The 12537-nt window shown below is 44.9% G+C and overlaps 1 protein-coding gene across 1 annotated transcript in view; it reads right to left on the reverse strand.

The window, feature by feature from the left end:
• Positions 1 to 4839: 4839 nt before the first annotated feature.
• NR1D2 (nuclear receptor subfamily 1, group D, member 2) overlaps positions 4840 to 12537 on the reverse strand; it is a 21372-nt gene continuing 13674 nt past the window's right edge. The window contains exon 8 of the mRNA XM_010846433.1: positions 4840 to 8215. Coding sequence (XP_010844735.1) covers positions 8019 to 8215 — 197 coding nt within the window. The 3' untranslated portion in view covers positions 4840 to 8018. The remainder of the gene's footprint in view (positions 8216 to 12537) is intronic.

Below are 12537 nucleotides of genomic sequence, written 5' to 3' on the forward strand. Positions count from 1 at the left end.
CGTCTCTCCCACCCTGGGCCCTCCTCCGGCTTCACTGGAACCTCGGGGGAATGAAGCTCCTTGACACAACCCCCAGGCCCTGCACACTTCTGTCCCCAAGCCCCGAGAGGTGACTTGGAGCGAAAGGCAGCGGCAGGCCGGCCGGCAGGGCGCAGTCAGCCGGGCGCCCCCCTGCGGCGGCGGCCTCTGCCCAGCCGCCCCAGCAGTCGCCACTCGGGCGGCTCTTCTGTGTTGTTTGCAGACCATCACAAAGGTCAGCCCTGGAGGCGACGCTGGAGGGCACAGGGGTCGACGGCCTCGTCTCCTCCAAGAGCCGAACTGTGAGGAGAAAGGTGTCCTCCAACCTCCAACCTCAGTAAACGCTGAGAACATTCGAAACTAAGACACGGAATGCTTCCCTTTCAGGACATGGAAGTTGCCTGTACCGTCAAGAAGCCGACGACCGCAGCCTCTGAGGTCGAAGTCCACCCTGGGCAAGGCCAGCACCGACCGGAAGCCTAAGGCCCCTCCCTGAGGGGCAGGTGACAGGACACGGACCTGGTCATCCTCTGGCCCTTGCTTCAGATGCTCCTGGGGAAGTTACAGGAATCGGCCGTGTGCGAAGGCGGAGGTCCCCGCCGGGTCAGTCCTTCCTGACAGCGCAGTTTCCAGCTGAGGAGGCGTAAATCAGGAGCTACCGCTCAGTCCCCTTCTCCTCACTCCAGCCCGAGGGCTTCTGAGAGACCCACCCCCAGGCTGAGCCCCAGAGAGCCCCCCAGGCCTCCTCCCCTGGGACCAACCCCTCTCTCCTCCTTCTGCTCACGGGCAGTGACCTCATGTCTGAATAGGTTTCACTGTTGGCAGCAAGATTTTACTACCTTTCATTTAGTCTCGCAACCACTCTGTCCTTTTACAGAAGAGAGAACGTTTTACTGAAGGGTTGAGGGGATGACATTAGACTATTAGGTTTTCACTCCTTGCCTAAGAGCTTCCCCTTTAGCTCCTCTCAACAGCCCACATCTGCACAGAGCCAAGCAGACTTACTAAAAACCACTCTGCAAGGAGGGGACCCCAGCCCCGGCCTCTCTCTCCCACAGAACACCTGAGAGCAGACTCCAAGGCCCAGACATCTGGGTTTTGCAATCCGACTCTCCACTCAGTAGCTGTGCAAACGTGAATAAGTTACTTAAACTCTGAGCCTAGGTTTCTTCATCTAGAAAAACAGAATTACCTCTTGGGGTTAAGTAATAGTGGTGTGCTGGGAGTGTTTAACAGCTGGCTCCCTGAGGAGGAGTATCATACATATGAGTGTGCATCTACTGTTCTTACTGAAAGGCTATATAGTGCACAGTATACAAAGTGTACGATCCTCTTTACTGTTAACTCCATATATACAGTTCCCACAGAATGCATGCCTTTATTTTTGCCAAAGTTGCAACTGACAAATGTAGTTCTGGCATGCTGACTGACATTTTAAATATATTAATACAATAAATGTGTCCATGCTCCATCACTTCTGTCAGGTCCGACTCTTTGCGACCCCATGGACTGTACATGGGATTCTCCAGGCAAGAATAGTGGAGTGGGTTGCCATGCTCTCCTCCAATACAATAAAACAAACAATAAAAACGACATCAGAACTTGTCTTGTTTATCAATGATGTGAGAAATTTCTTTGCTGAACCAGGTAATACTTTTCAACTACTGGACTATTTCTTCATTTTTCTATGCTATTTGCAATGGTTAACAGCAACAGACGTGAGACACTTATAAGTTTAATCTGTATCCTTAACATTTTCTCCATCACTTTCTCAAGCCTATAAAATCAACAAAACAATAAATCAAGCCCTGATTCAGAGCATGTGCAGATTTTCATGGTATAGATAATCCCTTGGCAGGGAGATGGGAAGGTGTGCAGAAACACGCTGACATAAAGGATTCCCACCATGCACTTACACACACATAAAGCATTAATAATACGTTTAAAATAATTAGGGAGAGATGAGCTTTAAGTATTACCCCTTCAAATATAACTCAATTGTAAACTTACCTAACTTAATTTTTAATAATGGTTGTTTCTACCAACCAGGTGGCTAAATCCCTGACCAGGTCACACCAGACCTCAGGAGCCCCCGAGCTGGGCCCCGCACAGCATGGCAAGAGCAGCCCCTGCAGGACTTGGCTGCTGTGACTGGGGACCACCTGCTCCACAGGCATACGCCTTTACAACACTGTCAGGATTGGTGCCCTGGATTTTCATGGAACCTCACTTTGCATTAAAAAATAAAAAATCCTGAGACACAGATGTTCAGTAAATGTAAGTAATGAGGAAGTAAACCATCAGTTTATTCCTCAAAAATCCTGTCCGACAAAATAGCTTTGAAAAAGAGCAGCCACTTCGATGGTAGGGGGCGGGGGGCCGGGGGGGGACACAGAAAAATGATCAAGACAGAACGCAAGTGCGGGTGCTTTCCAGATTGGAAACTACCCTACTTGTGTTTAACTGTAGAATCTGCACAGGAAATGAAATATCTTTTGTAGGAGGCAAAAACAGATGAAAATGTACAAGCAAAGCAACAAAGTAATGGGGCGGGGGGAACCGCTGAGGTTAAGGATAAGAAGAGTTCAGAGAAAAATGAAGCAGCAGATGAGAAAACAGCTTACCTCAGACACCTTAGAAGGTCATATTCAGTTCCGTGTGCCAGCTTCGCTGGTGGTTCAGGCAGTGAAGAATTTGCCTGCAACGTAGGAAACCCAGGTTCAATCCCTGGGTCAGGAAGATCCCCTGGAGGAGGGCAAGCAACCCACTCTAGTATTCTTGCCTGGAGAACCCCATGGACAGTGGAGCCTGGCGGGCTATAGTCCATGGGGTCACAGAGTCAGGACAAGCGACTTAGAACACAATTATCCTGGGTTTGTGCCGGAGTCTTTAACATTGGGCTCACTCTCTTTGGTTATGTGTGTTAAAATGCAGGGGCAATGCTCATCCTGAGAGCACGATCACCTTCTGGGGAATGTGCCCCACATAAAGGACTCTAGAGAGGCTCTGAGCTTCCTCCAAGCCTGCACTCATGGTTCCTGCTGCTGCTGCTGCTGCTGCTGAGTCGCTTCAGTCGTGTCCAACTCTGTGTGACCCCAGAGACAGCAGCCCACCAGGCTCCCCCGTCCCTGGGATTCTCCAGGCAAGGACACTGGAGTGGATTGCCATTTCCTTCTCCAATGCATGAAAGGGAAAAGTGAAAGTGAAGTCGCTCAGTCGTGCCTGACTCTTAGTGACCCCATGGATTGCAGCCCACCAGGCTCCTCCGTCCATGGGATTTTCCAGGCAAGAGTACTAGAGTGGGGTGCCATTGGCTCCTACACACGCTCAATTCAAAGTGTTGTTTTAAATGAGCCTACTACTCTGGTGTCTAAAAATCACCCCGAGGCCAGCAACTTTCACACTGTGAAGGGCAACTCTGACAAGGCTCCTAGAACACAGGCCATAGTTGTTCCTCAACTCTAGAAAGAAAGAAAGTGAAGTCACTCAGTCATGTCTGACTCTTTGCGACCCCATGGACTGTATCCTGCCAGGCTCCTCTGTCCATGGGATTCTCCAGGCAAGAATACTGGAGTGGGTTGCCATTTCCTTCTCCAGGGATCTTCCTGACTCAGGGATTGAACCCGGGTCTCCTGCATTGCAGGCAGACTCTTTACTGTCTGAGCCACCAGGGAAGCCCCCAGACTAAGAATTAAGAAAAGCAAATGTAAGAAGTTTTAATAGGCCTGCTGCTGCTATGTCGCTTCAGTCATGTCCGACTCTGTGCGACCCCACAGACGGCAGCCCACCAGGCTCCCCCATCCCTGAGATTCTCCAGGCAAGAACACTGGAGTGGGTTGCCATTTCCTTCTCCAATGCATGAGTGAGTGTTAAAACTAACACCAGATCCATGAACTGGCTGTTTTTACTCAGTTACTCAGCAGCAGTATTTCCAAAACTTGCAAGGATTTCCATCTGTTTTGCTTTCCATCAACCACACATTTATTTCAAGTTCATTGTTTCTCACCCTGTGCAAAAAAGGGGCAAAACCCGATATAAGTTTGTACAATACTCAACAGAATATGATCAACATCCTGATCAAAACTTGAAGTGGGTTACCAGGGACTTTCTCCTGAAAGCATACTTTCCAAAGAGCCTTAGAAGAGCTCAGCACAGAAAAAAACGGGGTGGAGAGGGTGGTGTTTATCTGGTGGAGAACTTGTGGGAAAAAAGCTGCATCCTCCTAAACCCTTCCTTAAAGGACACACGCACATCTGCTCATCAGAGAACACGAATGCCGTGAAGGCCTCTCGGTCACCTTGGTTAACCCAGTGTTTCCACATTCATTTCATCAAGGAGCCCATGTCTCCCACCTGACATCAACTAACATTCACAGCAAAGTAGGGGATATCACCGGTCTTGGAAACAACTGCGGGAAACGCTGGTTTAAGTGGCCCACACGGCTGCATACCCTGTAAGGTGAGAGGAGGCGGTGGTCGTGCAGAGGCTCCCGACCCGGTTCATGGTCACCGCCGAGCCCTGTCTACACCAGGTCCCCTACCCGCCTCTCCACATTCCCTAACCAGGAAGACCACCTCATCTCACACAGCAAACCTCCATTCAGCTGGCATCATAGAAAACTAACAGTCTTTTCTGGAATCTCTAAACAAACTCTGAAGTCTCCTTTTTTAAAAAGTCCTACATATTTATACCCCCCCAACCCACCCCATGCTGAATCAGAGATCTACATAAAAGAGACCCTGCTCTGCTCAAGGGAACGCAGTAAGGTAATTATAGATGGTCTTACAAAAAACTCGAGATAGGAAAATACCAAATATCACACCTGGTTAGAAATAATATTTATTATTCCCTCCCGCCATGTACAGATTACTTTTCAGAAACATGAACGTATTATCCATGTCTTCATCAATAACAGTTTGTAGAAAATAAACTTAATTCATATCTTGTCAACAATATAGTTCTATCATTTTTTTGAAACAATAGCCATTTTATTTTTCCATGTTAGTTCAAGAATAGCTTCAAGTTTTACATTTCAGATCAAACCAAGACAATCTTTGTTTCTAGGTAATTGCCTGACAGAGCCCCCCTCCCACCCCCTAAAAAATTCTATACCCTAAGTGATAAACTCTTCTTGTACATTCAGCAAACTTTATATTGGAAAAGAAAAAGAATAATTGAGATAGGTACTTACTCTCGTGCACAGTAATAAATCTAGCTGAGCTTCTACTCCTTGCTTTGCAATGATGTTTACATAAAATAAATCGTATCTTATCAAGTTACAATGGTAATTTCTTGAAATGTGTTTATGGAAGCTATACACTTAATCCACTGAAATTTCCTTCTGATTTTTGAATCTGCAATTAAACCATCGCCATAAGGAAAAGCTTCATCCCAAGAAGATGTTTCCCCTTTTCCTCAGCTATTTCTCTCTAAAGGCTTGAATCGTCTCTCAGATCATGTAAAGAGATACGTTAAAAGCACAAGAAAAAAATGTTTTAGCTTGCTGACATAATGCCCTTAAGTTTGCTGACATAATGCCCATGTCTTAACTTTAAAATGTAAAATCAGAGTTAAAGCATCACTTAATTCATACAGTACATTGTTAATCAACAGTATCCCACCAACTTAGAAGATCCCCAAACTGGCTGTCTTCTCCGCTTTTATCAATAGTAAGTTTATAACCAATGACTCAATCAAAGAATGTGCTTGTAGTAGGCTGCTGGTTTAACTTTAGAATTACAAGTTTCAATCGTGGGCTATTTTCAGATATAGAAACGCTAAGAGTGGCATATGAACTATTAAATTTGTTTCCCATTACCTACAGGAAGAATTTGTTCAAATAAAATTTTACAAGACAAAATGCAAATCTCTATACCTATATATAGATGTATACATGTATATATTGAACCTAACTAAAGTTTTATAAGCAATACTAACATAGTTCTGGTTACACATTCCTAAAGACTTAGTAACTGCTTTAAAGGTATATGTTATAAAGAGGCTTATGCAAAAGGCAAAAATTAAGAAACAACATGATCTTTGAGGTTCTCAGTATTACGTCAAAAAGCTGTTTCTATTTCCCATAGAAGAAAACTATGCATTTATCTTCGGAAAAAAATTATAAAAAGATAATGCTATCATGTGAAGAATTCACAAAAACTATACTGTATATCCCATAAAAGTCATACCTATTTAAGGTAAATCACAATTATGGTTTACATTGTACTACAGACATCACCATCACCTTTCCTCTTTAATAAAGAGAGGGTTTAATTCTTTCTTAACTTCCTTAACTAGTGCCACAGAAATTCAAGTCCTAGTAGCAACAAGTTAAACAAGGTTACAAAATAAGGCATTCTGCTCACATGTCATTAAAGTAACAGGCTGAGATAGTAAAGGGGACCTTTTCATTTTTGTAATTTTATATAATCTAAAAATTATACAGAAGGCAATCTTCACCCAAAAAATCCAATTAGCTGCTATCTTCCAGGGCAACAGAAAAACATACATAAGATCCTCAACTTTCTGGTGATTTTCTCCAACTGCCATAAAAAGGCCAATCTTACCTTCTAAGATTGTAACTGTAAGATGTAATAAAGCCCAAGAACAGAAATAAGGATGAAATGTCTGACTGTTCCTAAGCCTACAGGTCACACACTAAATGATTTTTCAAATTATAGGTGAAATCTAATTTGACAAAATCCCTGTAGTGTTATTTAGGGGAAAAAAAAAACAAAACAAGTGGCTTCAGAACACACTTGCACACCTGCATTCACACACACAGGCACACATCGACATGTGAAACGGTCTTCTTAAACGTTGGTTCTCCAGAAAGAATCAAAATGTTTATCATCAAGCTGTAGCATGTGTATTAAGTGGCAGCAATGAAATCTTTTTAGCACAAGGTAAGAATCTGAATGAACTTTTAAATGACCAGTACCTGAACCAAAAATTTTACTAGAGATGAACTCTAAAATACTTATTTTTTGAAAATCTGGACTCAACTGCCTGTTGCACTTAAGTGTTGCTTAAATAAACAAAAATAGAGCATAAATTCAGCCTCTACTCTCTAAACATTTAAAGCAATGGTTATGTTATCAACAGGTAAAATGCACCTAATCTGGGTCTTTTGACACCTCTTGTTTTAAGTTTATTGTATGATAAAGTTCTTCACAGTTTAAAATATTGTGAAGAGATATATTTATGTATAACTATATTCACATGGATATTATGTACACTGCTATGTACTTAATGTACCCATAATCTTTGAACATGTGTGTGCCAGAGGATACCCCACACCTACGCAGGAACCCTGAATAGCAGATTGGTGTGGACTGAAATGATTTCTCAGAAAAGAGTAGAAGTTAAAAAAAAAAAAAGATAATTATTATGAATAATTATAACAAAAATTTTACCGTATTTACATAGTGCCTATCTCCCAAGAGGTAAAGATGCTTTACAGACGGTGGTTAGGCCGTGTGGGGCGGGCCTGGGGAAGGATCGGCTCTCCTTTCCACAAGCAGGGAGCCTCCCAGGCCCGCGCACGCTCACGACGGCGGGGGCCCCCACACCGAGGTCTCCTAACTCGCGGGGCCTCAACCGGCAGAGCAGAGTCCCGTGGTGAAGTCAAGCTTCCGTCTGACAGAACTTCCACCGCAGAGGGTACCTTCAGGCCCTCAGATCCTTGTGGTTACGCATTACATTTATGTCACAGGGAGATCAAAATGGTTTTTGGTTTTGGCAGATGAGCAAGTCTAACATTCAGTGTGAGTGTAATTCAGTGTAGCTTCTCCAGTTAAGTGCTGCACAGCCGGCGGGTCTCGGGACGGCGCGCGGCCTCCAGCCAGGGCTGAGGAAACCCGGCGGCGGCTGCGGAACGGCCTGCGGCTCGTCGGCCGCGAGGTCTCCTCCACCTCCGTGGACGGCGCGCACAGAGAAATCAGCGTTTCAGCACATGTCCAGTTAGCCTGGGTCGATTCGTGTCTAAGTCAGCGAAGGCCTTAGGGGTGAACTTTAAAGGCCAGGAGCTCCTCAGAGTGCATGTTGTTTAAAGAGCGAAGATCTGGCAACTTTAGGAGAAGTTTTGTAAAAATAGAGGCCTCGTTTGGGTGGTTTTTCATTATTAAGGTCCTGAGCGCGCGGATGAGCGTTTCCTGCAAAGCCTCCACGGAGTTGACGTTTTCTATCCCCGATCGATCTGCGGAGAGCCAGAAGCAGAGGGAGAGGAGACGACAGTGTTACTAACCATAACAGTCATAACTCGTACTTGTCAGTCTCATTAATGAGCTCAAACCAAAGTTTTACACATGGGAACAAAGGCAAAAGATACCTGACAGGGTTTTTTAAAGCCCAATGGCAAATGTTTGTAGCTATTAATCATATTATAAAATACGTACCACATAGTACACCTGAGAAATTAAAATTCTTTGTACCGCTTAGGTATCTTTGCTCACAAAAATCTAGAGGTTCTGATTTTTTAAATACGATACCACCTAATTTCAACTGCTTCTAATGAGCAAAACGAGAGGAGTCGTGTGGTTTGGAAGTGTATTTTCACCCCATACGGAACACTCCACATGTGCCTGTTACCACGGGCGGCAGGCACCCGGGACCCACGCGTGGACCCCTCTCCCCGTGAGTGGGCCAGACTCACGACTGAATGCAGTATCACAGGAAAAACCATGGCTTCCACCTCAGACAGTCCCACTGCTCGCTCTGAGGAAAGCCAGATGCCATGTGAGGTGCCCCAAGATGTGGCCCAAGTGCTCAGGAACTGAGGGCTGTCTCCAGCAGACAGCAACCAAGACACCCAGTGGGACAACTCACAAAGAACCGAGTCCTGCCAACCACCACGTGAATAAGCCTGGAGGGCAATCTTGCCTGAGCGAAGCCTTCATATGGACAGCCGACAGCTTGAACACTACCTCCTCAGAAACCCTGAGCTGAGCGCACCCATAGCCCAACCCTCAGAAACTGAGAGAGAATAAATGGACGCGTTTTTAAGCCCCGGAATCTCTGGGTAACTTGTTATGCAGTAGTAGTTATCTAACATAGCACACAACTTTATTATCTGTTCAGCTCAGTTCAGTTGCTCAGTCGTGTCTGACTCTTTGCGACCCCATGGACTGCAGCACGCCAGGCCTCCCCGTCCATCACCAACTCCCTATTAATAGCTGTATTTACTTTCATTTAGCATACTGTGTTTATTAAATTCATCATACAAAAATGTTAATAAGTTAGTGATTTAATATAAATCAGCAATAAAGGAAACTACCTTTAAAAGAACCAAACCATGGGCTTTTCTCATCAGCAAGGGCTATTTCTTCCCTTTACAACAGGAGACAGTCGTACACAAGAAATATTCAATGGCTCCAAGAAAAGGGGGTTGTAATTAGCAAGAAAAAACTTCTTCAAGGAAACAAAATTCTCTGGCCATTTACACCCTTGTTTCATTTTTTTAACAAGGAAATCAGGGAGGTCTTCCATTGTGACTGGTAGCTGAAAAAGGCTACTTGGAATGGGAACACTCAAAACAAGGACTAAAATTTAATAGTAAAGGATGGGAGGCTGATTAACTCGATGCAGGAAAAAAATGATGAAAACAGTTTCATATTACATTTAATAAAATTTGGATTATTGCTACAACTGTGCTAATTATTAAAGAAACAGAAACAAACTGAATGCTGACTACTGCTTGGGGGTGGCAGGGAGGGAAATCAACTTTTCACACAAAACTGTAAGATGGACAAAAGATCTCCTCTCGACACCAGACTTTGGCCATACAATCACAGGATCATCTCTGGAAAACTACTTAAAGCTTTGTAATAATGCTTCCAAGACCCTCCCTTGCCTTTAATGGTCAAGCAATTGTTTTCTTTAACGGTCTTGCAATTCATTAATTCATTCACCAAACACTTGAATGAGTGTGGTTACCGGTATATGTGTGCGTAGTTGCTCAGCCGTGTCCAACTCTTGCGACCCACAGACCGGAGCCCGCCAGGCTCCTCTGTCCATGGGGATTTTCCAGGCAAGAATACTGGAGTGGCTGCCACTGCCTTCTCCAGGTTACCTGTATGGTGCTGGGGAATACGCAGTGACCGTGACACACTGCAAGTCCTCATATTTAGAGAGCTGGCGTTCTGACAGAAGAAAGGAGCTGGTTTACACTACATCATCTGTAATTTACAACAACAACTGGGAAAAAATGAGAACGATCCCCAAACAAAACATCTACATGGCAGTAGTACCAGTACCAAACAGTGCGTGGAAAAGGACATTTGAGTGAGTTTTATATGGGGTTGATCCCCAGTGATTATCCTGACTTTCAGTGGCCCATGCCTCTCTATTCAACTCCCTCCACTGTACCTAAGAATGTTAATCATAAAAAACCACAGTTTCATGATTTCGAGGCCAGAGGACCTAACTACAAACCCAGCTGATCATAAACAATCCCCTAGCAACCGCGACACTAGAGGCACAGACTGAAACGGAAACTCATCTTCCAGACGGTGCACCACGAGCTGTACTGCTGGTCGGGACACAGCTTTCCGCGTCCTTCACCATTTCTCGAGAACTCCTTGACTGTCCGCCTATAGATGGACGTGAAATCCCCTCTACCAGCACCACGTGGGGACAACTGACACTGCACCCCGACGAGCACAGCCTGACACCCGCAGGCCAGTCTGACCTCCACCTGGGAGGGATTCTGCCCTTCCACACAGCCTGAAACAGAACTAGCCTTCCAGGTGCAACTGCTCTTCTCCTCACGGTATCAAGATCCTCCCCATCACTCAGGCAAGTAAGTTTGAGACTTCTCTCTGAACAGCTAGAGCTGTTCTGTTAACAAGCAGTACAGAGGGAAGGCTTCTGAAGCCAGACTGGTAGGGGTGCACACGCCTGATCAGCTGATTATTAAAATGTGACCTCAGACAAATTATTTAAGCCCCCACCTGTGCCGTTCCTCAACCTCCTCGCCTGTGTAACTGAAGACAGCACGTCCTAGCTCACAGGCAGGGTCTGTTGTGAAGACAAAATTACAAAACGAGACCGTTAACCAGCACGTCATCTGACAACAACCAAAACAAAGCAAAAACCAGAAGGCAAGGGTAGATTCCAAGAAAAACAAAAGCTATTTTGAATATAAAGCAAACCGTACTGTTGCTAATTCTAAGCGGTTAGCAGAAGATACGGAAAGACAATCCATCTGTTACCTGACACCTGAACGTCCCGTCAGGAAGCACAGGTTTGGGGGAGAGTGAGTCTAAGTTGCCTTGTTACCCTTGCAGCCCCACTGAGGGAACACTGTGAGTACTATCCCCATAATCATGACACTTAAATACGGATGCTTTCCTGTTCAGTTTTTAGAATCAACTGATAAAGCACGGAAGACAGTCACATCTCTAGAACAGGATGTAAACGTTTTCATTCTTGACAACACATAAGAAACGCTAGGACCAAAGAAGTCAGGCTGCAGAAAAAGTGGGATGCGCCTCCCTGGACGTGGGGATGCACGAGCCGAACTCCTGAGGGTCACAGACAAGCGAAGGAGCAGAGTGGGGGGCACATCACAGTCATTAAATAACTAAAGTAACCGGGGGGAGAAAACAAACATAAAAACTGAGAGGGAAAAATGAGAGGGTGCTTTCATTTATCAGCTGAAAAGTCAAAGACGCTCAGTCGTGTCCGACTCTTTGCAACCCAATGGACTATACAGAATATTGGAGTGTGTTGTCTTTCCCTTCTCCAGGGGATCTTCCCAACCCAGGAATCAAACCAGGGTCTCCTGCATTGCAGGCGGATTCTTTACCAGCTGGAGCTATCATTGATCCGTTACATCTACTAGATAAAAAGGCATAAGGATAGTATTTCGAGTTGGATCAGCAATCATCAGAATAAGCCTGAAGAATAGGCTAGCAAGAGAATAAAGAGACTTTCCATTTTATACCCTCCCACCATTACTGGATTTTATTTTCCTGCTTTAAAAATAACAATAGTCGTTTTCTAAGTGACAAAGATTTAAATTTGATATGAACATTATCATCAAGTAGAACAATATCATTTTAAGATGCAGGTATTTCTGTGTTGCTTGTATATCCTCATGTATAAACATAAATAAGAAGGCCCATCTTCTTTCACACTCTGCCCTTCCCCTTCCTTCAGTACTATATACCCACAGGCAAGCAAAGGGACAAATGGATTGGCGGGTAAATGGCGAGAGAGATCCCTAATGTTAATGGTGCTCTTTTTTGGTGGTGATATTATCACCCCTTATTTTCATCTTAGTATTGACACTGTCTAATTTCTCAAAGAACCTGTATTATTCTTATAATCAGAAGACAAAACAAGGCTTTCTCCAAGTTAAAATCTGAAACAGAGAAATCACATTCCTGGTGAAAACTACAAAGGAGCAGGGTGCCTGGCGAGCAGACCGTCTCCCCCCCTGACCTGCCTCGGGAGCGCCCCCCACCGGCCGCGTTCCCCCTGACCTGCCCTGGGAGCGGGGGGCCACCGTCTCCCCCT

Source organism: Bison bison, unplaced genomic scaffold (genome assembly GCF_000754665.1).
Source record: "Bison bison bison isolate TAMUID 2011002044 unplaced genomic scaffold, Bison_UMD1.0 scf7180017864236, whole genome shotgun sequence".
Classification (NCBI taxonomy): Eukaryota; Metazoa; Chordata; class Mammalia; order Artiodactyla; family Bovidae; genus Bison; species Bison bison.